The sequence below is a fragment of the Desmodus rotundus genome, chromosome 12 (assembly GCF_022682495.2).
Source record: "Desmodus rotundus isolate HL8 chromosome 12, HLdesRot8A.1, whole genome shotgun sequence".
Lineage (NCBI taxonomy): Eukaryota > Metazoa > Chordata > Mammalia > Chiroptera > Phyllostomidae > Desmodus > Desmodus rotundus.
Genome location: NC_071398.1, coordinates 76,791,242 through 76,818,584, shown reverse-complemented (window position 1 = coordinate 76,818,584; position 27,343 = coordinate 76,791,242). Strand labels below are relative to the sequence as shown.

General features: G+C 41.9%; 1 protein-coding gene and 1 pseudogene across 2 annotated transcripts in view; one reads left to right on the top strand and one right to left on the bottom strand.

The window, feature by feature from the left end:
- Positions 1-25,769, bottom strand: part of PDZK1 (PDZ domain containing 1) — a 36,400-nt gene extending 10,631 nt beyond the window's left edge. Inside the window, exons 1-4 of one of the 2 annotated variants that reach the window (XM_024571176.4) lie at positions 25,570-25,769; positions 3,474-3,685; positions 2,450-2,699; positions 596-732 (exon numbers count right to left, since the gene is read on the bottom strand). In XM_024571176.4, the coding sequence (XP_024426944.1) occupies positions 596-732; positions 2,450-2,699; positions 3,474-3,683 (597 nt within the window). In that variant the 5' untranslated portion in view covers positions 3,684-3,685; positions 25,570-25,769. Of the gene's footprint in view, positions 1-595; positions 733-2,449; positions 2,700-3,473; positions 3,686-14,476; positions 14,576-25,569 lie in introns of those variants that run through there. The other variant, XM_045181667.3, reaches the window with a different exon arrangement.
- Positions 6,193-6,784, top strand: LOC112314608 (charged multivesicular body protein 1B2-like; annotated as a pseudogene).
- Positions 25,770-27,343: the final 1,574 nt, after the last annotated feature.

Below are 27,343 nucleotides of genomic sequence, written 5' to 3'. Positions count from 1 at the left end.
GGAGTATAAGGCCTAAGTTTCAGGTGTTATACTATTTCCTGCTACCTCACTGGTATTTGTCTACCTCCGCTTCCACGGTTGTTATTTTTCCCCTTGTTAAGTATGACCTCAACCACACAGATGCTAACTGAACCAAAGTGAGAGCTGGAATTCAGAAAACCCAGAAAAGTTCTTAGGTGAAGTCATGGGACTGTGCTTGGACACAAGATTTGGGGTAATGCCTTCTAGTACTCCCCATGTGTAGCTCTGTATTCACTGCCACATTGGTTATCTCCCAGCTTATTTTAAAGTATTTTAGTAACATTGGTTCAACATTGAGTTTACTATAAATTCAGGGGCACTCCCAATCAGGCACAGTAAGATCCAAAAGATAAATTTAATGGTTCTTTAGAACGCATCTTTGAGATAACATGAAACTAGCAAAGTCCTTTTCTAAAACCCTATATCAACTCTGCTTAGGCCGCTAATGAGTCTGTTTGCTCTTAATACAAAAGTGTAACTTCCCATGATTTTATTTCTCCCATCATAAACTACCACTCTTATCTCCCTGTCACTTCCAATGAGAGCAGAGTGAAAGATAAAGCAAGAAAAGTACCTTTTCAACCACTTCCTCATGAGTGGCATCTTCTACGTTCTCTCCATTCACTTCAATCAAGTGATCATCAGCCAGGACACCAGCTTTCATAGCCACACCTTGAGGTGTTATGTCAGTCATGTACACTCCCTTTTTACCTGAAAGAGATCAGGGGGTGGAAAAATGTTACAACTCCATTACACAGGAAGTACAACACTAAACTTTTTTTTTTCTAATAATGTAAAATTAGAACTTCCAATTTTAGGGCTAACTCAAATAGCTTTGGCTTTTGATTTAGAATTACAATTATAGCTCCTAGAAAGGTTTGATACAGCCATTACTCAACTAGTCTTTGTTGATTTAAATAGAATTTCTGAGCCCAACTAAATGAAAGGAAGAAATCTCAGGTGGCACTGGCCTCTTGAACCAGAAAGTACCAAACCATGCCCATGCCACATTGTTGTATCATACTCCCTTTCTTTGCATTCAAAGAATTAGAAGACATCCACTCCATTTTTGTCCTCTTTAATTAGTACTGTCACCAACCGTCAGAGACCAACGGAGTCAATAAATCTCACTGATGTGGGCCAAAGAGAACAGGCACAGGAGGGAGGGGAAACATACATACATGCAGTCTGGATTAGTAGGTTTATGATATAAGTGTTTCTTAATGAAATGTACTTTTTCAAGATACCCAGTCTAGGCAAAGGGCTACTTTATAATGACTAGATAAGTTATTTGTAAGGGATAACAGTAACTTAAACTTTGCTTCCTTAAACACATTACCTTGTTATATCTCTGTCATGAAGAAAACATTGTCTTCATGAAGCTCATCTAAACCATTCACCTTATACAAAAGCCCAAGGACCAAAAGAATAGACTCTGAATCATGATTTTTTTACCATTTTACTGATAATGGACTTCTAAGAAATGCCAAGCTTCCCTTGACCACCTACGCTATGTGTTTAGTAATTGACAAACTTGAGAAATACCTGTTATAGCCAGTTTACATCTCTTGCTACAGGCTAAATAAGCCTTGGAAACTAGATTATATTTACTATTGGTTTGATCTTTATCACTAACCAAATTATGATCCACCACCAGGGCCTCTCCAGTACCAGAAAGTACATGGGAGGGGCAACATTAGAGGTGGAACCACAAGGCTAACACAGCTCTTGTGGTTCCAGCCTCGATCCCAGAGAAACCATTATAGAACCACGGTCAACTGAGCACAGGTCAGCCTGCACCCCTGCAATTTCAGAAACAGAACTTCTAGTACTTCCTGATGGTCGTGGTTTTTCAAATCACTATGTTACTCTCACTAGAGGTCAGGGACACACCTCAGAGTAAGGCTGGGCCATGGCTGAGGGTACTGTTTAAATGTCACAGGAAGGTAAGGATTTTTGCAATGTCCTCAACAATTATAACTGTGTCTGACACATCAATAAGTGCCCAAGAATTTGTTGAATAAATGAGTGACAACCTGGGCACTCAGAGAGATGAAAAGAGATACCATTCTTACTCAAAAGTAGCTATTAAGAAGAACCTCATTTTTCTGTCCTGTTATTCCCCAATCTCCCCTCCGCCCTTGCCCTAAGGAAGCTAGAACAGAATATCAGAGAAGAATCAACCCCCTAACCCTCTGGTTAGCTTAACAAACACTGGGGGCCAGGAGTGCCCAGTGCTAGCCCCCACCCTGCTGCTGTCTGATGTTTTGTTTTTTAAGTGCACGATGGTGCAAAGTAAGGGAAGGGCAGGGAGAGTGCAGCTGCTGTTGGATGTCCATAGCAACTGGAAAGTCAGTCAAAGAAGTCATTCATTGATAATATCTTTCTTCTGGAAAGCTGGTTGTTCATTCCCCGCCCTCAAGCTTACCTTGGACGGTTTTCAGAGAAAAGCCATAGCTGCTCCCCTCCTTCACCAGGTAGCAGAGCCGTGGCTGGGTCCAAGTCTGTGCTCCTCCATTGATCATAGGAGGCAGTTTCTTACCATTCACACATGGCTCCTTCTGACTTTGGCCCAAATCTTTCAAGTCCACCTTTTTTTCCATGGCTTTCTCATAGGAATCTCCATCCAGAACTAGTAAAGTCACTGAATTCCCACTCTTTCTGACCAGATCCACAACCTAAAAGGAAGAAAAGATAACTTTAACCAATAACCTTCTATTAACCACCAGAGGGGTATTGCTGGCTCATCATCTGGCCCTGGGGATTCTGACAGCTTATCCCTGATACCCAAATAGTCAGCAGATAGTGCCCTAGCCATCTCCATCCCAGCCCTCCCTAGAGCCAGGTGAAGATTAGGCTGGGCCTCTAGTACTATTGGAATCCGGAGTGTGGTCCAACCCCAGCCCAGAGGATTCTTACAAGGACTAGTCCTTTCTAGGGGTGAATGCTAACCTAGAGCATAACAGGTCCTCCCAGGTCTATGGAGACAGAATGGAATAGTGAAAACAGCACCCACTTGGAGACAGGTGGAATTAGGTTAAGGTCAGGCACTGCCATATGTCACTGCATGAACACATAAGTTACCTGAGCCTCTACTTCTCATCTGTGAAATGATAATATGTACCTCATGGGTTGTGATAAATAACCCATTGAATAAATGAATATGAAATTGAATAAAATAAATGAATATGAAATTGTCTAGCATAGTTCCTGGCATATCGCCAATATGCAATGCATTTTAGACCTGAAATTACTGAAATCTAAGAATAATTTGTACAGTTCTTGGTTAGGTATAAGAGATTTGATTAGCTGGCAGAAAATGCAGCTATAAAGTGTGTGTCCTGCCTTGCCAGCTACAGCCAGGACAGCTCCATTGAACTCCAAAATAATAATCAGCAAAGATGTGGGGGCTGAATAGATCCTGAAAGAAGTACCACAAATGTCCCATTCACCTGCATATGCTCTTCCTTGTCCACGAAGACACCATTGATCCTAAGAACTCTGTCTCCATCCTGGAGGCCAGCCCTCTCTGCTGGGCTGCCCTTCTCAACCACCCGGACCAGGTGGCCATCAGTGTCCTTCTCAATTCGCAGGAAGAAGCCATAGCTTTGCCCTTCTTGTTTATACAGCTTACATTCTCGGGGGTTAAAGGTGGAGGCCATTTCTGTGATGAAAAACAAATGGATAAATCCATGGGGAAAAGATCTAATTGAAGTGAGAATCCTGTCCTCCATACCCTATAATTTTATTCTTCTAATCACATCAAATCCAGACCATTTGATTAGCAACATTGGGAAATTAGTGGGCCTCCTTCCAGGACTTACTAATGACTTCCAAATTTATTTCCCCAAGGATAACCATTTTACTTGCGTTTCAAATGCATATATTTGTGTGGGAACTAGACACAGATTCTTTAATTCCAATAGATCCAAAACCAAATTCTTCTTTGTCTCCTGACCTAAAGAAATTAGATCCAAGTATATGATCTAAAATTTTTAAGAAAATACAAGCCCACTTTCATTCAAATATCTGAAGAGCCTGGCAAGTTCCAGGCATTGATAGTAAATCTATAGACGAGAGACCAATATGCCTCTCATATTAGGGAGAACATATTTTTACAATGACATGTGGTGAACGATATGCTAGGGAAGAATCCCTAGCATAAGGGATAAAAGAGAGGATATCAAAAAAAGGTCTTGGGAGCAGGGAATGGGTGGGAATAATTAAGAATGCCTTCCTAGAGGAATGACTTTTCTAAGACCTAAAGGGTTCATAGGAGTTTGGTGAGACAGGACAGAACAAGGAAGACCTTAATTAAAAAACAGAGCAGCCAGGACTCAGAGCTGGCCTGATACATTGGAAGTAAAATATAAAGGTGGTTTTCCAGGGACCTAAAATACTAGTCAGAGAAGAGTAGGAATGCCCAAACAGAGAAGGATTCCTATGGCCAGGTCAGATTTTTCTCTTTGAAAGCAGGTTCCATTTCCATCCACCCCTTCCCATGCCCCACTGCAGGAGTGAGGTCCTGGGCCACAGGAGGAGAACAGGACAAGTTTGAAAACCAACAGTTGCAGCTTTGGCACCCAGTTAGTAAGAAGATTTCTACCAGTATCCCAAACCCTCCTGGATTAAGCTCCTTCATTCATAGGAGAATAAGAATGGAGGCCAGAACTGCTGCAGTAAGGCTGAGGCCCAAGAGCAGATGGCTAGACTCTGCTGGTTAAACACACCAGCAGGGCAAGCCTTCATGTTCTCATCACTGTTCTCTACCAGTAAATCAGAGAATACACTGACTATCCCTTCCCTTCTGGAGGGACAGTAATTCATGACCATACAGTATATGGGGGTGGAGGGTGAAGAGGAGACAATAAAATGATCCAGGCTCCATAGAAGCCACACTGTTATAATTCAAGATAGCCATCTCTGACCTTTGTGCCCACAGAGACAGACATGCAGTACAAACGAGGCAGAAAGCCTCCCACTGTCTGATGACTTGACCATTTCATGTGGTCTCAGCAGAGCCTGGCAGCCACACCACCAGTGGCATGAAAGATTAAGCAGCCAAGAAAACAGGAAACAAATAGGCAATGTTTCAAGTGATCTCTTATCAAGGGCCTAGGGCCTGAGCCCTCCTACTGAGTATCAGGGGAAGAGAAACGTGAAGCCATGATCACTGTAGTCACTTAAACCTGGGAAAGCCAAGCAGGTCTGACATATCATGACCAACTGCCAGGAAGATGCCACTTTGTATGGAAACAGGGAAAGTAAGGAGTGAGGGGAGAAGAGAACATCACCAGAGTAGGGTTCCTCTCATGCAAGCACCTGTGTATGGCCCCTCCGACTATCTGACCTTTTACTAATCTTTCTGCTGATCAACTATCCTGCAAACCTCAGGAACATTTTTCAACTCGCATCCACATCTATGTCCAAACTTAACTCTCAGTTCCTCTTAGCTCTCAATTTCATAGCACTGAAAAGCCTTGAAGGGGAAAAATAACCCCAAAATCAAAGCCCTCTGAAGTTTGAAAGTATTTATAGAGAAACCTCATTCAAGTCCTACAAAATTCAAAACATGTCCCTATAATCAAAGTAAAGGCCATTAGAGGCTGTGTTTTCATCAAGAGATAAGGCTGTTTGTGATCAGCATATGAATGCTTATTTCTAAGGTACCCATTCCTAAAATTCATTGATGTCACACAGGATCTTAATCTCTTTCTCTGTAGATTGAGGATGGAAAGTGAAACTTCCTTGCTAGTAGGACTAGTCCCGTGTTTGGGGAGGAGGGGAAGAGGCAAAGTATTTTATTGTCTCAATAGAGACTAGAAAGTCTGATATACAAAGAAGCACAAATCATTATTTCTGGACAAAATCTCAAGTTGATTAAAGTTTTTAAACAGCCAGACAGTAGTCACTCAGATCTGTACTTTAACATTTTTGAAGCCTTAGGTGCTTAAGGTCAAAGTTTCCCTTCACATCTGTGGTTGAAGCCCAGAGAATTAGGCAATTCACACCAATAGAAATACTGACAGAAATGCTACCTAGGCAGAAACAGGAAGTGGGATCGCAAACCTAGGTGCAGGTCAGGAGGATGATGGAACTCTGAGTGCCCTCACATCAAACCCATGCCACTGCCCTGTGCTCTCACCTCCCAAGAAAGGTTGTAAGACCATATCAAATATGGAGAAACACCTATATAACTTGAAGTTTGCTACCAAAGAGCTTAATGGGAATGCCAAGAAATGTGATAGGAAAGACTGAAAAGGACAAGATTAAAAAGGCCATTCAGAAAGGCAATACAGAAGTTGCAAAAACACATGCTGAAAATGCTGTCTGCCAGAAGAATCAAGCAATTAATTTCTTGAGAATGAGTGCTAAGGTGGATGCTGTGGCAGCCAGAGTTCAAAGTGCAGTAACAATGGGCAAGGTAACCAAGTTCATGGCAGGTGTGGTTAAGTTTATGGATGCTACATTGAGGAGTATGAACCTTGAGAAGATTTCTGAATTGATGGATAAATTTGAACACCAGTTTGAAACACTGGATGTTCAAACACAACAAATGGAAGACACAATAAGTAGTACTACTATCCTAACAATACCCCAAGACCAAGTGACTATGCTGCTTCAAGAAATGGCAGATGAAGCTGGCCTTGATCTCAATGTGGAACGACCACAGGGTCACACGGGATCTGTTGGCACCAGTGTTGCTTCCACAGAACAGGATGAACTATCACAGAGACTTGCTTGTCTATGTGATCAAGTATAATTTAAAGAACTGGTGCTTTTGTTTACTTCATCTGCTTCTATTTCATGTGTGTATATAGATAAGTTGCACTCCAGTTACACTAAGAACACTATATGTTACAGAATGCTTGAATACTATTTATACAGAACACTTTCTTTTGCCATGTTGTACTTTCCAATACTTTGAGAAATTCCAGAGAGTTTCCACCTTGACAGATTTTTACAGTTTGTATATTATGTTGAAAAATGTGGGGAACATTTTTTTTTTGTAAATGACCTTCACCAAGCTGGCATTAGTTTGTTGTATATGAAACATCTTCCTCTACTTCCAGCCAAGATAGAGGCATAGGTAGATACAATGTGCCTCCTCCTACAACCGAAAGAAGGACAACAACAATTTTAAAACAAAAAACAACCAGAACTGACAGAAAATCGAACTGTATGGAAGTCCAACAACCAAGGAGATAAAGAAGAAACAGTCATCCAGATTGGTAGGAGGGGTGGAGATGGGCAGCTGGGTGGAGAGGACTCACAGCAAGGTGGTAGCTGGCAGACCCAGCAAGGTGGCAGATTGTGGAGCTGGGTGGGAAAAGCTGCAGCTGGCCGGCGAGGCAGCAGCTGGTGGACAGGGTGACAGACCACACAACCCAGAGTTCCAGTGTGGGGAAATAAAGCCTCAAACCACTGACTGAAAACACCTGTGGGGGTTGAGGCAGCAGCAGGAGAAACTCCCAGCCTCACAGGAGAGTTCATTGGAGAGACACACAGGGTCCTAGAATGTACACAAACCCACCCACTAGGGAAGCAGCACCAGAAGGGTCCAGTTTGATTGTGGGTAGCAGAGGGAGTGACTGAAAACTGGCAGAGAGTGGAACAAGAGCCATTGCTCCCTATCGGACCCCTCCCCCACATACAGCATCATAGTGCAGCCACAAGCAATACCCCTCCCTCGTGAATACCTCAGGCTCCACCCCTTTACTTAACAGGCACGCCAAGACAAAAAAAAAAAAGATGGCCCAAATGAAAGAACAGATCAAAACTCCAGAAAAAATACAACTAAGCAACAAAGGGATAGCCAACCTACCAGATGCACAGTTCAAAACACTGATCATCAAGAAGCTCACAGAATTGGTTGAATTTGGTCACAAATTACAGGAAAAAATGAAGGCTACACTAAGAGAAACAAAGGAAAATGTACAGGGAGCCAATAGTGATGGGAAGGAAACTGGAATTCAAATCAATGGTATGGAACAGAGGGAAGAAAGAAACAGCCAACCAGAAAAGAATGAAGAAACAAGAATTCAGAAAAATGAGGAGAGGCTTAGGAACATCCAGGACTTCTTCAAACATTCCAACATCCGAATTATGTGGGTACCAGAAGGAGAAGAGGAAGAGCAAAACACTGAAAACTTATTTGAACAAATAATGAAGGAGAACTTCCCTACTCTGGCAAAGGAAATATCTTCCAGGAAGTCCAAGAAGCTCAGAGAGTCCCAAAGAAGCTGGATTCAAGGAGGAACACACCAAGGCATATCATAATTACATTACCCAACATTAAAGATAAGGAGAGAATCTTAAAAGCAGCAAGAGAAAAGGACACAGTTACCTACAAAGGACTTCCCATAAGACTGTCAGCTGATTTCTCAAAAGAGACCTTGCAGGCAAGAAGGGGCTGGAAAGAAGTATTCCAAGTCATGAAAGGCAAGGACCTACATCCAAGATGGCTCTATCTTTCATTTAGAATGGAAGCTTTCATTTAGAATGGAAGGGCAGATAAAGTGCTTCCCATATAAGGTCAAGTTCAAGGACTTCATCATCACCAAGCCCTTATTATATGAAAGGTTAAAGGCATTTATCTAAGAAAAAGAAGATAAAAAATACGAACAGTAAAAATGACAGCAAACTCACAGTTATTAACAACCACACCTAAAACAAAAATGAAAGCAAACTAAGCCAACAACTAGAACAGGAACAGAACCACAGAAATGGAGATCACATGGAGGGTTATCAACAGGGGAGTGGGAGGGGGAGAGATGGGGGGAAAGGTACAGAGAATAAGTAGCATAAATGGTAGGTAGAAGATAGACAGGGGGAGGGTAAGAACAGTATAGGAAATGTAGAAGCCAAAGAACTTATATGTATGATCCATGGACATGAACTACAGGGGGGGAATGTGGGAGGGAGTGGGTGGGCAGGATGGAGTGGAGTGAAGGAGGGGGAAATGGGACAACTGTAATAGTATAATCAATAAAATATATTTTAAAAAAGAAAAAAAAACCTTTCTCAAAAATTACATCAAAAATCTAACAACAAAATACTACAGAAGAAAGTATAGAATAGAGCTTTTGGGTTCTTTTTAATTCAAAGAAAAGAAATGCTACCGTGCTGGTTGGAAAACAGTGACTGCTTGAGCATGGGATTTCCTCCTGTCACCACATCTGCCCTCCCCACAATTCAGCCACTGAAGATGCCCACACCAAACTGATAAAATATTTACCACCTTCAACTCCACCAGTGGAGAAAGCTGATCAAAACACAAAAAGCCAAGCTTTACATGGGGCTTTTGGGGTCCCAAAATTGTTTGTTTTCTTTGCCGCTTTGTAGAGAGACAACTTAACTAGGAGTCTGAACCCAGAGGGCTGGGTTCAGGTCCAGCTCCAGGACTGTCTGTCTAGTCCACATCCTGGTGTTCCACTGGCCTCAAAATCTGGGCTGAGATCAGTTATTTGAGGAGCAAGACTCCATCACTGCTATAGGATAAGGATGCCTGGTAGTTGGGACACAGGGTGTAACTAGGAAGGATCTTTATATTTAAGGATACTGTTTCCTATTTCTTCAGCCCCCCACCTCCATCTTCTGCTTCCTGGGAAAATCCAGAGATGAGACCCCTATGGTGGATAGACATGAAACTAGGGAAGATCTATGGATTTCTATGCGCTCATCACAGAAATCTAAAGCCAGAGTCCATTAAATTTTCAGCAGGATTTATTCTCAAGTTCTAATAGCCAAAATAAAACACTGGAAATGAAAGAAGGCTATGACCATTACAGAGCTCTGGGGAAAAAAAGTTAATTTGGGGGAAGTCACTTGCCTATGGAAAAAACAACAAAGTGCTTTCTGGTGGTCAGGAATACTCAGGGGTAAGTGCCAAGAGATTTTTAAAAAATCAATCTAAATTACTAATTATACCTTTAGATCCCACCTTTTCCCAGAAGAATTATATTATTGCTACCCGAATAGGGAATAACACATTTACGGTCAAGAAAAAAATAGGTACATTTTAGAAGTTAGGAAGGGTAGGTAGTAACCATAAAGGAGGGTAGGTAGAACCTCTGAATGTGGCCAGAGAAGAAAAAACTAAAGCCACCAGGCTGTTTTCCCATAGGAAAGAAATAGCTGTTAGGACCCAGGGGACTCTTCTAAGTCCAAGGTAGTCTGAGGTCAACATGGGCCCATATGTGATCCTGACTCAACACTCACCCTCACCAGGAGCTCTGCATAGGGGTTGGAAGTCTGAGCCCAGAGTGGCTCATGAAGGAATTATGGCTACACAAGTGAGACTCAAACAGCCAGAAGGGTTTAGCTTAGTTGACTGAGGCTGAGAGGAAGTCTCATTTTCCCCTCAGTTTGAGTGTTTGGGGCTGGAAGCTACAGGACTTTCTGCAGCAGGGCTTGTTGGGGAAAGAGTGACACTCCACTTCAACTGATCCCTATGTCACTGAAGCTTGTAGTGAAGCATGCCTGCCCTGTCACCCTGCACATTAAAAAGCTCTCTGTTCTGAGATAATTGTTGTATGTAGACATATCCAATTAAAATATCACATGGACATGAATGCCCATAAGCCTACCCAGTGCAGGGGACAGGGTTAAGAATGAAGGAATCTTAAACCACAATCCCTGGGAAATATTTGAGAGTTTCAACATCAGTGGGAACCTGACAAGAACACAAAACATTTCCCAATTAAAAGTGAACATGCAGTGAAAGCAGAGATATTTGTCTAAGTCCTCGGAGATTCCAGGTATCATTTTATAAAGGAATCCCAAAGTTGCTACAGACCAGATAAAACAAAGACCAGAGGAAAGTGAATTATTCTAAGGAAGGAAAAGAAATGACAACTACTGGGGAAGTGAAGTTAGCAAGAATAATAGAATCTTTATTCATGTCTTCAATCTTGGGAGTTGTCTACCCATGCCCAAAGGCACCTACTTGGCTTCATATGAATAAATAGATATACTTAGCTGAAATGGTGTAAATCTATATACCATCAATAATAAATTACTGTTTGAGAACTTACTATGTGTCAAGCATGGTACATTATCACATTTAGTCCTCACAATCATCTTATGAGTTTTATTCTGAATCCTCGTTGCCCCATTCCAGTCACCTATAGAGATTTATAAAAGTTGATGCTTAGACCCCTTTTCAGATCTACTTACTGATTCAGAATCCCCAGGCTTGAAACCTGAACATAAGCATTTTTTAAAAATACCACTAAGTTAAGAAACTATTGCTTAAAGCACACTTTGTTGCTCCTAACCCTTCTTCATTCCCTTCAATCTTGGGATAACACCCGCCTGGGTCAGAGAAGAATGTCAAGGTTGGGTAAACTATTAACAGCTACCCTGAGTTCATCTTTATTCAACTGGAGAAACCAAGGTGGCAGCCTGGTTAAGAGAGGCCCTTGGTCACCATGTATAGTCTTCAGGATCCAACTCTACCCATAGTCAGTGCCCTGGCCAAGAGTATAGGAATATGCAGCAATCTAAAGTCTGTGCCTTAAGCCTCCTTCCGCAAGTTCTAACTCTGAGCCGGGCAAACTTAAAATCAAGCAGATAAAAGCAACCTTTAACAGCCCCCATGGGATCTTTATCCTATGAATTAAGGGGGTCCCTCAAACCTAGTAAGAGCTGGAGCCATTCTCCCTCCCCCTCCACTCTGTGGGTGGAGTCCCAAGCTCCATTCATGTCTGAAGCCCTGCCAGTCATCCTGTGAGCCCCTGAGTAAGAGTGGCACTTTCCAGCTCTACTTCAGGGTTTCTGCTCCCTACCATACTCTTCCTTCCCGAAACAATTAGCTTCTTCAGTTAGCACACTGGAGTGGTAAAGTCTGCTTACAATCATGAACATAGGTCCTTCAACTTTCTACTGAACATCAAGAAGACATATGACTCCAAGTATGACTTCATCTGTTCATGCCATAAATATTCACCTCACACTTACATGCAAAACACTGTTAAGTGGTTGATGGGTTAGAGTAAAAAACCACCTATATTCTCAAGAGACTGTATAGTTGAATAGGGATGAAGGAAAAGCTTCAGTACAAACATAGCTACCACAAAAAACAGTGTATGAAGGACATAAGACCTATAACATAAGACAAGGGAAGCTTTACAAATTAGGTAGGATTTGATTTAGACCTTGATGACAAATATGATTTCAGCAGGTACAGAAGTAGGAAGAGAACATTTTAGACACAGAACAGTGTGGGAAAGTTCCTCAGTGTGATTAATAATGAGCTAAAACCCAATGTGACTGAGGGACAGACAATAGGAGGAAACTTGTGGGTGACAAATTAGATTGTAAAGGCCTTGAATAGCAGCCCAAGGGATCTGGCCTTTGTTTCATAGTTATCGGGCATCACTCAAGGCATATAAACAGTGACAGGGTCACAGAGTTCAGCTTCAAGAATGATAGGTGGTAAGGACTGCAGCAAAGACACACTGGAGGTTGGCCAGTTAATAGGCTGTTGTAATAATTCTACTCACATGCAATAAAGGGCCTGACCCAGTGTGGTAGCCATGAGAAGTTCACAGGGGTGACAAAGGTGGAAGAACTGCAGTGAGGACTAAGTGACAGATTGCATAAACTCTTCAATCCTGTTCCCTCAGACAGGACAAGTATGACAATACAGACGTCCAAAACATTTATTTACACGGACCTTGACTAGTATCCAGGAAGTCCATAGCCCCCAGACTTTGTCAAGGCTCACAGGCCCTTGTTACTCACCCTAATTACTGCTTATTTCACTCACATGTTGGTTTGTTGTGGGTGCATGATAGTGAGGAAGAGGCCCTCTGTTGTACAAAGAGGTACATGTACAGTGAAGTCTTCTGAGGCCACAATTCAATTTGAACACAACTGTGCTTCTGGATCTTCTCAGTTCTGAGTTCTAAGAATTATGTAGTCTAATTATGTAGTTATTTTTTCATTCTGTCTGCTTCTCCATAAGGGCCAGTCATATACTTTCCCTGAATTTATTCTTTAGTTTATTATTTTCTACTAACCAACTTTGATACCTTTCAAGCCCTAGACTGCCCTTCTGCTATGGACTGAATTGTGTTCCTCCCAAGATTACCATGTCAGAGCCTTAACTCCCAATGTGACTGTATTTACTGAAAAGGCCTCGTAAAGAGATAATTACAGTTAAATAAGGTCATATGGGTGGGGCTGTAACCCAATAGAACTGGCATCCTTATAAGAGAAAGAAACACCATGAGTGCATGTACATGGAGAAAAGACCATGTGAGACCCTGGCTGGAGTGGATTGAGCACCAGTCTGCAAACCAAAGGGTCACTGGTTCCACTTCCAGTCTAAGGCATGTGCCTGGGTTGTGGGCCAGGTTCCCAGCAGGGGGTCCACAAGACTCAACCACACATTGATGTTTCTTTTTCTCTCTCCCTCCCTTCCTTCTCGAAAAATAAGTAAGTAAAATCTTTAAAAAATAAAATTGTGGAAAAAATAAAATAAAAGACCATGTAGGGGCCCAATAAGGAGGAGGCCATCTGCAAGTCAAGAAGAGAGTACTCAGGAGAAACCCAACCTACTAATACCTAATCTTAGGCCTTCAGCCTCTAGAACTATGAAGAAATAAATTTCTGTTATTTAAGCCACCCAGTCTGGGAAATTCTGTTATGGCAGCCTAGAGACTAATTCATCTTCTGAGTAATGCTACCCACCTCACTGGCTGTTGGAAAAGGAAGATGTGAAAGAAAACCAACTTTATGCCTTAGTAAGTAGCAGAAAGGTGATACCATTAAAGAGTGGATCAGTCATGAGGAAAGAGATGGCAAGTAACTCTGAGATGGGTTTAAATCAGAGGGCTTGGCAGAACATGCTGCAGGTAGATAGAAGTGTGGGCCTGGAACTCAGCAGATGATGGACTACAGTCAGCACAGCAGTGCTAGGTGAAGGCCATGAGTGAGAATATAAAAGGGAGAGGACCAAGGATAAAGCTTTGCATAATACCTATATCTAGGTGACAAGAAGATGAAGCAGAGAGGGAATGACCACAAGGCCAAGATTTGACAGTATGGTCCAAACTAAAAGATTAATTTCATGGTAGGATAGCTAACAATGTCAAAGGACACTAAGAGGTAAAGAATATGAAAACAGAAAATACCACTAAGCTTAGAAAATGGAAGGCCAGGATGGATGAGGGACTAAGAAATGAGTAGATAGTAAATAACAGAGGCAATGAATATAGATATATCTTAAAACAGATAAATGAGAGAGTTGGGCTAGCAGCTTGAGGAGAGAGCAGGGTTGGTGGGTGGTGTTATTTTTAATATTGAGAAAACAATCCGCATGTTTGTATATCAAGGAATGACATGGAGAGCATAGGAAATGGCTTTAGCCTTGATGACCTGAACTAATTCCACTGGGCAGCACAGAAGTGGGAAAAAATGAGATAAAGAGGAAAATGAGGTCACTTACCTCAGCTTCAATCTCTCCTGCAAAGCAGTTGAGACAAATCAGGAACTTCAAGAATATGGACCAAAATATCCACTGGGCTCAAACTAATAAATCAGTGAATCTGGCCAGGAGAGGACTATGGGTTAGCTGCTACTTACAGCTCCTGTGAGGAAGTAACAGCCTGGTGTGACAGATTTCTCAAGAAATTAATGCAAAATATCCCCATTTTAATTTTTTTATTTTTCAGTTACAGTTTACATTCAATATCATTTTGTGTTAGTTTCAGGTGTACAGTGTGGTAACTAGACAATCATATACTTTATCAAGTCTTCCCCCCTCTCCCAATATTTCCAGTACCCAACTGGCACCATACATAGTTTTTACAATATTATTGTCTATATTCCCTCTGCTGTACTTTACATCCCTGTGACTGTTTTGTAACTCCCTTTGTACCTGTTTTATTATACTTTTCTTCATTGCCATTTAGTCCCTTTATACCCCCCTGCCCCCAGCCATCACCACACTGTTGTCTATCTGCATGAGTCCATTTTCCTTACCAATTTGTGCTTCTTAATATCTTCACCTTTTTTACCCAGTCCCCAGACTCTTCTCCCCTCTGGCAACTGTCAGTCTGCTCTCTGTGTCTATGAGTCTGTTTCAATTTATTTTGTTCATTTATTTTGTTGTCTTTTAAAAAATATTTTATTTGTTTTTAAAGAGAGGGGAAGGAAGAGAGAAAGAGAGGGAGAGAAATATCAATGTGAGAAACATTGAACCATTTCTTCTTGAATGCACCCCAACCAGGGACCAAACCCACAACCCAAGCATGTGCCCTGATTGGGATGGAACTGATAACCTTTTGTTTCGCAGAATAATGCCCAACCAACTGAGTCACACTGGTCAGGGGTATTTTGTTCTTCAGATTCCACATGTAAGTGAAATCATATGGTATTTGCCATTCTCTAACAAAATTATTTCACTTAGTGTAATGCTATGTAGATCCATTCATACTGTTGCAAATGTAAGATTATATTCTTTTTTATGGCTGAGTAAAATTCCATTATATATATGTACCACCACTTTTTTATCCACTTGTCTATTGATGGGCACTTGGGTTGCTTTCATATTTTGGCTATTGTAAGTAACATTCTGATGAACATGGGGTGAATATATTCTTTTGAATTAGTGTTTTGGAATTCTCCAGGTAGAAATATGACCCAGAGTGGAATCACTGGGTCATAAGGTAGTTCTGTTTTTAATTTTTTGACCCCTCCACACTGTTTTCAATGACTACAGAAATCTACATTCACACCAACAGTTCATGAGGGTTCCCTTTTCTCCACATCCTCTCCAACACTGTTGTTTGGATTTATTGATAATAGCCATTCTGTCAAGTGTGAGGTGATATCTCATTGTGGCTTCAGTTTGCATTTCTCTGATGATTAGTGATGTTGACCATCTTCTCATAATTCTATTGGTCATCTGTATGTCCTTTTTAAAAAAAGTATCTATTCAGGTCATCTACTCATTTTTTAATTGGGTTGGGTTTTGGGGTTTTTTTGGTGTTGAGTTGTATGAGTCCTTTTTTAAAAAATTTTTATTGATTTTAGAGAGAGAAGAAGGGAGGGAGAGGGAGGGAGAAAGAGATAGAGAGAGAGAGATTTGTTGTTCCACTAATTTATGTATTCATTGGTTGATTCTTGTATGTGCCCTGACTGGACATCAAACCCACAGCCTTGGTGGATAGGGATGACACTCTAACCAACTGAGCTACCTGGCCAGGGCCTGTATGAGTTCTATATAAATTTTGTATATTAACCCCTTATCAGATGTACCATTGGTGAATATATTCTCCCATTCAGTGGGCTTGGTTTTTGTTTTGTTGATGGTTTCCTTCGCTGTGCAAAAACTTTTGAGTTCAGTGTAGTCCCATTTGTTTATTTTTTCTTTCGTTTCCCTTGCCTAAGGAGATATATCAGAAAAAAATATGGCAAAGAGAAATATCAGAGATTTTACGTCCTATGTTTTCTTCTAGGAATTTTTATAGTTTTGAGTCTTACATTTAAGTCTTCAATCCAGCAAAATTCCCCATTTTAAAAAGCTGACAGCTATTTCAGATTTTTAAGAACCTCAATGTAAACTAAACAGTTATAAACTGGGCTGACAGTTTATAACCACTGGCAAAAGGGATTTCCAATAGCCACAGCATGGTTTCACTACAGTGAGTAAACAAATTGAACAAAATTTTCTAAGAAACAGCTTAGGTTAAATATATATTTTTATTAGGTACATAGATTGATTGATCAATCTATCTCATGAGTTTAAAGCAGACCAAACAGCATGGTTTCTAGTGGCTTTTTCTCATCAAAAGGTATTAACAAGAATAGTAGGAGAGAGTGGTAACTGCCCCCACCCCCAATTGGGTTTTGACATGTTCAAAAACAGAAGGCTAGGAGGTGAGGATTTCTGTATTTACCATTACAGCACAGAGCTAGAATATTAGACTGTGGGGCCAGTCTAATGGGCAGGTAAGAGAAGCCAGGAAGGACAAGTGTTTCAGAGACTGGTTCAGCAGGATGAATAGGGAGAGGGAAGAAGAGACTGAGGGAGTAGTTTCAAAAATTAATGGTTCTCATGGAAAAAAGTCATCTTAAAAGATCTTCAGAATAGAGTAGTTTCCGGTAACGAAAAGCCTCAAGTGGCCATATATGTGGCTAATGTGAAGGGAATTTGCATTTTTCCTTTTCATCTTCCCCCAGCATTCTAGTCTGGGTAAAGTACATTTGAAAGAATAAGAGTTTTAAATCTAAACACATTTTTTAATCCTGGTGTCACTATGTGCTAGCTATGAGAACATGGGTGACTTTCTTAATTTTGTGCCGAAGACAGAAGTACACCCAGAATGCACACAGACAAGGTGAAGGTTACTTAAGATGGAACATGTAAAGCATGTAAGCACAGTATCTGAAGCAGAGAAGCCTAGTCCATGCACGCTGACTTCCCTGGCCTCTGGTGGCAGTCCTACAGTAACGGGAATCCCATTTTCTGAGAGAACATTTGAGCAATGTTCCTATTTTCTTTTTGAAGCAGACAAGTAGAGATTGAATGATGGAGTACGGATGGGCAAACACCTTGATTATCAGATCAGGGGTTCACTTTAGACCTCCTCTGCAAAGTTAGTTTTAGCTGCTGAAAAGCTAGGGCTGAATATTCTATTCCCCATGAAATTTTGAAGTTCAAATAATGAGCTCATATTTCCCTGAGCCCAGAAGTATCATGTAAGTCTGAAAGCTAGGGAATTACAAAAATAGCAGCAAATGTTTTATCTCAGTGAGGTATAAGATTCCAGAGAGCTTTCACAGAACTCTAAGACTAAGCTGGCCAGAGTTCCCAACACCTACAGCAGATGAGCTCTAACAGATGTGAGCCCAAGGTACCCCAGCAAAGGGACCCAAGGAACACACAGGGGGGCAGGAGATAGAGTGAGGAAAGAATTACTTTAATAGAGATATATCTGGCCCAGGTAACTAGGATCATGGTAACTAGGGAGTAACTAGTGAACAAGCTCACTCACCAGACAGGATCACTAAATTTCCAAAAGATTAGTGAAAAGGATGTTGGATACACAGCATTCTATGTGAAGATGGAAAAACAGAAGGAGGCTGTTTTACCCAGAGATAGCCAAGTGCAATGACCATCAGAAAAAAAGCCCAGGGAGTATCTTCTTTGCTGATCTCCCAAAGTCCAGGATGTAAAAGGATTATTCTATAAATACAATGATCTACAACTGTTAGTCATGAGTACTCTGACCTCACCACCATCTTATCTAATAGTAATTAGGAATCAGTGATACAGTCAGTATCAGACTACAAAGAAAATACACCATTTCTTCACAAAGTACTTATATAACCAACCCTCAAACCATGAAAACACTAAACAGCAAAAATTTAGCAAAACAGATGAATAATATTTAACCCTAGTTACTGAGACTATGAGAGGATATTTGTACAACCTAGGATATAACCACATAGTAAATGATTTCTGTTTCATCAAGGCATGAGGGGAAGAGAGGTCAAGAATTCTGGGATAACATTCAACCTGAATGTTACTCACTTTGCACTGAACTCCCCGCTGATGCATAAAACACTTTGAACTTTAGCTAGGAGAAAGCAACATTCCTGGGGAGCTTGACCAGGCTTATCCACACATTGTGCCCTTGTGAGGAACACTTCTCCTTCAGCAATTGCATGCATGTGTAAAGAGTGAGACAAACAAATCACTAGACTTTTGTTGGAAAATACAATTAGTGGAGACTGGTGATGTTAAGTCAGCAACTCTAGACAGGCTGAGAATTCCCCACAGTCATCAGCCCTGACCAAGGGCTTCCTGCCCTGTGCCAGGAGTATCTGCCCTCTTTCAGAGCCTCAGCACAACCTGTTTCTTGTATTGACAGATGTATCAAGCAAGGAAGAGATAAAGAAAATTCAGTTTTAGTTTCTTCACAAATATTTTACCTAGAACATATTCTATATCTTTGCTGTAGATAATATATTTGAGAACACCTGGATTCCTCAGTTGAAAGGCAAGACCTGTGAGAATTCAAACATTCAATGTATTAATTTTAAATAATTAGTCTCAAAAATAGGATAAGTGCCCTAAAATATGTATTTGCTAACTGTACTTCCTTCCCCCTGTGATAGTTACTGTTTGGTCTTCACAAGCAATAGATTTCAAATGTGGGAAATTAATGAAATGCATTGCATTGAGAATTATGTGGCAAAGAATGATCATAGGCCAGTGAGTAATTCAGTTCTTATTTCTGATTTATGTTAGGGAATGGAATCTGTTTATCTCAAAGCTCATTTGTCCCATTGGTACTAAATACTGCTCCAACCACCGTGAACAACACTTTGTCCTATATGGCAGGACTCTGGGATGGAGTTCAAAGTGTTTCACACTTCACTTGCTTATCTAAGAGTTCTGTAAATTGGTAGAGATAGAGTCAATATTGTGTGGAAACAGAGATGCCCTCACAGGAAGGATACAGTGTCTATTCCCGCTGATAGAACTAGTGCCTGAAAATAACCAAACCATCCAGAAGGTTGGCTGGAACAAAGCTATCACCCCAAATTGGCATCTGGTTTTACAAGATCCTTTGAACTTGCATTTCTACCCCCTCACTTTTTCTCTATGTACCAGAGTCCTCCCACCTCCTGTCTCTCCCACTCACTGCCTCAAGACAAACTTCCTGCTCTTGCTCTCAACATGTTAGTCTCTAAAAACTTATTCAAGACACAAAAGTCCAGATGTCTGGTTCAGGTTTCAAGGCCCAGCATAATCCAGCTCTACCCCTCAGCAGGCATCAAGGCTGCCCTTTGCTCAGGCCCCATGCTCTGCCTGAAATACCATCCCCACTCTGATTAGGTCCTAAGCAAATATTTTTTACAAGTGAATGAATTCAAGACCTACCCATTTTCAAAGCTAAATTCAAAGTTTAGATGTATGCAAATCCTTTCCTGACCAGCACAGTCTGGAAGTGTCACCACATCCTCTGAATTTCAAGTATCATTTATATAATCAATTAGTTATATTTAGTACCTGCTGGGGGCAAAGACTAAGGCTCAACCCAGATTAGATACTGTCCTGCATTCACAGAGCCCATAGTGCAATAGAGAGAGTTACAAACATAACTACCAAACAAGGGCATGGGTGCTGGAATGATGAAAAGTAAATGTTTTGTATAGAGACAAACTCACTGATACAGAGAACAAACTAATGGTCAGATGGGAGGGAGGTTGGGTGGTGGGTGAAAAAGGTGAAAGGGATTAAGTACAAATTGCCAGTTATAAAAATAGTCACAGGGATATAAAGTGCAGCATAGGGAATATAGTCAAGAATGTTGTAACATCTATACATGGTACCAGATAGGCACTAGATTTATCAGGGCAATTACTTCATTTTTAAGCTATATAAATGTCAAATGTTGTGTACCTGAAACTAATATAATACTGCATGTGAACCATAATTGAAAAAGAACAAAAGTAAATGTATTGTTATTGTTACACATATTTATTGAGCTCCCACTAGTTTCCAAGCACCAACTTCAGTACCTTTTATGAGTTCTCATCTAATCCTAATAGTCCATTTGACAAGGGAAAAAAGACTCTGAAAAGTTAAGTTGGTTTCCCATGGCTATTTGGATAAGCAACAAAACCTGGATTCAAACCCAATTGAGTCTGGGCTCCTTCCACAGTCTCCCCATCCCCCCAACCATGATAGATATGCTGTGTTAGAAAACTCAAGTAGTTAGGCTAGGAGGAGGAAGACATGCAAGGCAAAAGAAAGAGCACAGGTAAATTCAGAAAGGGTGAATGGTTCAGAACACCCATTGAAAGGACAAAAAAAGTTTAGACTGTAAAGTGCCTTAGACTCAGTCCTACAGATTACAGAGGAGCCTCAGTGTTCATGTCTGTGAGGCTTGGAGCCTCAGAAGCTCATGGTCATCTCAGACCAAGAGCAAACCCTTCCTAGTTGTCATTAAGTAAGTTAGTAGGTGCTGTCTTTCCTGTGCCAGGGTTCCTTCCTTCCCTGGGGTTATGCCTCTCACAAAGCTGTCTGTAGATCATCAGAATATATTTCAGCTGTGCAAGGCACAAAGTACATTCTCCCATCTAATCCTCATAACACTAAAAACTAGGTTCTCAATGACTGTTTCAGGAGAAAATAGAGATTTAGAGGGGAAGAACATGTCTGCTCTGGAATGCAGCTTTCCAGTTCCAACACCCATGCTCTTAATGACCTAGCCATGATACCAACCAGGCAGAAGTGAGAGAAATCTGAGCAGTCCCTCATGAAGGACCAAGGTGAGGAGTTGCTGAGATCTTGAAGAAAATATGTCTAACTCTAACTTGCTACTCTTGTCAAATTCCTATGCAACAAATGTAAAACCATTTAACTAAGATGTAAAACAGAGACACCCATTCCCACATCATCAGACTTTGGACCTCAGATAACCTGACAGTATCAGAATTCTTCAACCTCCTCACCTTCAAAGCAGCTTATCAAAACATCCAGATTCTGCCCTGGCTGGTGTGGCTCAGTGAATTGAGGGCTGGCCTGTGAACCAAAGGGTCACTGGTTTGATTTCCAGTCAGAGCACATGCGTGGGTTGTGGTTCAGGTCCCCAGCAAGGGGCATGTGAGAGGCAGCCAGACACTGATGTTTCTGTCCCTCTCTTTCTCCCTCCCTTCCTCTCTCTCTAAAAATAAACAAACAAAATGTTTTTGAAAATGAAATCCTGATTTTATCCTTGCAGCTCCTTTTTTACTAATTTCCATTTACCCAAACATCTAAGCATCTACTCTTGCCAGGTGTTGTTCTGGAAACTGGGATTACAGCAAGTAACAACAAAGGACAAGATCCCTGCTCTCTTGAAACTAAACATCTAGCAAAGGTGGCATATAAAAAGGAAACAAGTTGATTTCTGATAATAAGGATACAAATGAGGAATATAGTGGTAGAGTGGAGGGGAGAACTTATTTTTAAAGCCTCTCCTGGGGAGCTAACATTTTAATTCATACCCAAGTGACAATACCCAAAAGCTACCTCATACCCAAAGAGCTAGCCTTCAAAGCTCCAGGATCTATTATACTTGGTGTGCTGAAAAGAACAACTGTGATTTATTAAGTCTCAACTCCTTATTTATAGATGAGTTAAAGCTCAATGAGATTAAAAGATGGAACAAGGTCTCAACTAACCACAGGCTGTGTGTCTCCCACTATTCCACAGAGCCTTTGGATATACACACAGATTTGAAATGTAAGCACATTTGTCTTTCTGCTCAAGCACGTATTTATAATTTTATTTTTAGTATAGCCTTCAGCAAAAGATGAGAGGCCTTGATAGATGACAAAATTGAGGCTCCAGCTGACTGACTTGTCTAATAGCCTGTCACTAACAACTGAATGAAAACCCAGGTTATTTGTATTCCAGCCCCATGTTCTTTGCTCTGGAAGAGAAGCAGCTGTCTAGCCACTGGTCTATGAACTGAAAACATCATTACTAGCAACTTCATATAGTGTATGGTGCAAAGAATATGCAAGAGTCAACGGTAAGACCAATTTACTTAGTCATAACACACAAACTCAAAGTCCCTGAGTTATCTGCTTCAGGAAAGAATGTGTGACTCCAGGTGACTAGGCAACCATGACCTGAGATCGTCAGCCCCTATGATTTCTGGATAAAAGAATGAGAGCTTGAGTTCCCGCCAAGATGGAGGTGTAGATAGAAACCCTTTGCTTCCTTGCACAACCAAAAGAAGGGTAACAACCAATCTAAAAACAATAAACAACCAAGCTTCCGGCAAAGATGGAGGCGTAGGTAGACACACTGTGCCTCCTTGCACAACCAAAAGGACAAGAACAATTTAAAAACAAAAAACAACCAGAACTGACAGAAAATCAAACTGTATGGAAGTCCGACAACCAAGGAGATAAAGAAGAAACATTCATCCAGACCGGCAGCTGGGCAGCCGGGGCGGAGAGGACTCATGGCAAGGCAGCATCTGGCGGACCCAGGGAGGTGGTGGATTGTGGAATGGGGCAGGCCAGGCTGCAGCTGGCAGACCCCAAAAGGTGGTGGCTGGCAGACCCTGCAGCCCCACATTCGAGCATAGATAGACTGGGAGGAACAGCGGGGGAGTGAAGCAGACCGCGCAACCCAGGGCTCCAGCACAGAGAAACAAAGCCTCAAACCTTTGATTGAAAACACCTGTGGGGATTGAGGCAGCAGCAGGAGAAACTCCCAGCTTCACAGGAGAGTTCATTGGAGAGACACACAGGGGCCTAGAGCGTGCACAAGCCCACTCACTCGGGAATCAGCACCAGAGGGGCCCAATTTGATTGTGGGTAGCAGAGGAAGTGACTGAAAACTGGCGGAGAGTGGAGCAAGAGCCATTGCTCCCTATCAGCCCCTCCCCCACATAAAGCGTCACAGCGCAGTGACCAGCATTACCCTGCCCTGGTGAACACTTAAGGCTTCACCATTTTACATAACAGGTGCACCAAGACAAAAAAAAAAAAATGGCCCAAATGAAAGAACAGATCAAAGCTACAGAAATAATTCAACTAAGCAGCGAACAGGTAGCCAACCTATCAGATGCACAGTTCAAAACACTGGTTATCAAGACGCTCACAGAATTGGTTAAATTTGTTCGAAAACTAGATGAAAAAATGAAGCCTATGCTAAGAGAAACAAAGGAAAATGTACAGGGAACCAATAGCAATGGGAAGGAAACTGGGACTCAAATCAATGATGTGGACCAGAAGGAAGAAAAACATCTGACCAGAACAGAATGAAGAAACAAGAATTCAGAAAAATGAGGAGAGGCTTAGGAACCCCCAGGACATCTTCAAACATTCCAACATCCGAATTATAGGGGTACCAGAAGGAGAAGAGGAAGAGCAAAACATTGAAAACTTATTTGAACAAATAATGAAGGAGAACTTCCCTAATCTGGCAAAGGAAATAGACTTCTAGGAAGTCCAGGAAGCCCAGAAAGTCCCAAAGAAGTTGAACCCAAGGAAGCACACACCAAGGCACATCATAATTACATTACCCAACATTAAAGATAAGGAGAGAATCTTAAAAGCAGCCAAGAGAAAAGGACACAGTTACCTACAAAGGAGTGCCCATAAGACTGTCAGTTGATTTCTCAAAAGAAACCTTGCAGGAAAGAAGGAGCTGCAAAGAAGTATTCCAAGTCATGAAAGGCAAGGACCTACATCCAAGATTACTCTATCCAGCAAGCTTTCATTTAGAATGGAAGGGCAGATAAAGTGCTTCTCAGATAAGGTCAAGTTAAAGGACTTCATCATCACCAAGCCCTTATTATATGAAAGGTTAAAGGCATTTATCTAAGAAAAAGAAGATAAAAAATATGAACAGTAAAAATGACAGCAAACTCACAGTTATTAACAACCACACCTAAAACAAAAACAAAAGCAAACTAAGCCAACAACTAGAACAGGAACAGAACCACAGAAATGGAGATCACATGGAGGGTTATCAACAGGGGAGTGGGAGGGAGAGAGATGGGGGGAAAGGTACAGAGAATAAGTAGCATAAATGGTAGGTAGGAAATAGACAGAGGGAGGGTAAGAATAGTATAGGAAATGTAGAAGCCAAAGAACTTATAAGTATGACCCATGGACATGAACTACAGGGGGGGAATGTGGGAGGGAGTGGGTGGGCAGGATGGAGTGAAGGGGGGGAAATGGGACAACTGTAATAGCATAATCAATAAATATATATTTTTTAAAAAGAATGAGAGCTTGTCAGTGCAGCACTGCAAGAACTAAAGCTAAGGAGCAATGTGTTCCTGCAGAGCCAGCCAGAATAGGATTCTCCTTAGCTGGTGGGTCCTTAGGTGAAAGTCATCTTTAAGTCCCTTGACCCCACTACTTAGGAAAGAAGCTACCAGTGGTTCCCAAACCTGCCTGCACACGAGACTCATCTCGATGAGTGTTAAAAAAACAAACTAGAAACTCCAAAGGGTAGAGCCTGATGATCTACATTATAAAATTCAGCCCGCGTAGAAATGCACTGGTTTTTCCTCATTTCTCAGTTCTATAATGTGATGAAAAGAATATCAATGCCTGTCTGTATTGTCCAGTTACATTAGGTTGTAACCGTTAAGAAAATCTCTAATACCCAGAGCCCTTGCATAGTGGGAAGGTCCTGTGAGTATCTCCCTGTCATGTGTGAGGTCTGTTGTCTCACTCCCTTTGGCTGTACATCAAACCTCCGTGTAACTGTGGGAAAGCTTTTGTCTGAGGATTAGTTTACAAACTCCTTTGTGAAGTACAACCTCATTTGCAAGTGTTGGGGCGTCTGAAGCAGAGAGAATCTAGGAGACTGGTCCCCCACCACTACACAAACACACCACCATCACCACCACCACCAAGGGGGCCCGGCTCCCTGCTCCTCCTGCATGAGCCTCTCTTCTGTTCTTGACAGCCAGCTACTGCTTAGAAGAGGGAAAAGGGAAAGAAAAAATGTTGTTCAGGCCCAGGTGGTCAGCCCCTCAGTCGGGGGGGCTCAGTGCTAGTTCTTACCTGGATCGGGGAGGAAGAGCTGCTGGGTCCACTCTGGAATTCACTCTCTGCTGGTGAGTCGTTTTCTTGGAACTCACTGGACTTTGAACAAAGATTGATTTAAAAGCTGATGTATTTAACAGGCACACATGGTCTGAGTTCAAGTGACCTCTGTCCCGCTTCCTGCCAGCTGGCTAGGCCCTGAGCTGGGCAAACCCAATGCACTGGCCTACCTGCCTCACTATTCAGGATGCCACTGCTTGCCAGCCCCTCCCAGAGAAGAGGAGGGCAGGTAGAGGGGAAGGACAGCCAGGGAGGAGGTGCCTCTGCCTTCTCTGTTCTCTCCCTTTGGCAGATGCCTTGGTCACAACCAACTGACATCCAACTGATACTCAATGCCTCGGGATCCCCCACTCTCTCCCATCCCGAGGTCAGGGCTGAGGAACACCTGAGCATCCTCATGCACTGAGGTCTTCCTGGGGAGTAGTAACCTGTGAAACCACTGTCAGTAAAATGCCAGGAGGCTAATAAGCCCCCTAAACGCAGTAAAGGCCCTCATGTGCCAATCCTTTCTCCTCTGGCAGTGGAGTTCTCACAATTGCTCACTGGGAATTGAGCAGTAAAGCCCTGGCTTTATTGCCTAGGCTCCCTTCCTCTTGTTATACACTCCGTCATCTCTTTTTTTACCCTCTCTCTCACCTGAGAGTGCTATTTTTATTTCCAATTGTTTCCCCTTTTTACACTCAGAATCTCTCAGACAAATCTCTCCAGCCAGGTAGGTGGAAGGCATTGCTACAAGCTCCTCTCAACCCCAAGCCCCAGCCAGGCCAGCAGCTGATCCCTATCAGTGGCACCCACACAGGCAAACACAGCACCCAGCTTCTCACTGACCTGGATCCTCACCCCACGCTGGAAATCAAAACAAAAGACAGCTGTGAAGCAAAAGTGAAGCAAAGTGAACCACAGGCTGCGGGGGTGGGGGCTCACCCTCCTCCAGTCATGTTGAAAGGGCCACTGGTCTTTTCTGGGCCTTGGCTATCTATCCCCAACAAAGGCATGGCATGAGACAGAGGGTAATGGTAAAAAATGATGAACATCTGAGCAACTAACTCAGGTCACCTCTATCTTGATACTATGCCCCATGAGCCTCCTGGAAATCTTCGAAAGCAAAGAATGAGAAAATCTGAATTTAAGATCAGAACACCTGTGTTCAAATTCTGACTATCACTTCCTAGGTGTTTGATCTAGAGTAATTCAGTTTTCACTCTGAGTCTCACCTTCATCATCTGTAAATAGTTATTACATTTTTAGAAATTTCTTTTTTATATTGAGTCAAAATACCTCACTTCCACCCACAGGAACTGATAGTTCCCTCTGAGCTGCCCTAAGACCGCTCTTTATCTACATGGCAGTCCTTCAAATATTAGAAAGCTGGTACATTCTCCATAAGCCTCATTCCTTAAGGTGATCTGCTTATGCCAGGACTTCCAGACTTCTCCCCAGACTCCAGCCAATTTGTCAACATCTCTCTGACAACCAAGGACCTGAAGGAGAAACTTTAAAGTGAGGAAATTGTTCTATATCTTGAGTGTGGGTAGATACAGTTTATCTACAATTATCAAGGTTCACCAATCTGTACTGTAAAATTGGTGAATTGCATTGCAAGTAAATAATACAAGTTCTATTTATTTATTTTTAAGTATTTTTTATTGATTATGCTATTAGTTTCCCCAATTTTTTCTCCCTTTATCCCCCCTCCATCCTGTCCTCCCAACCCTTCAGCATTCCCATCCCC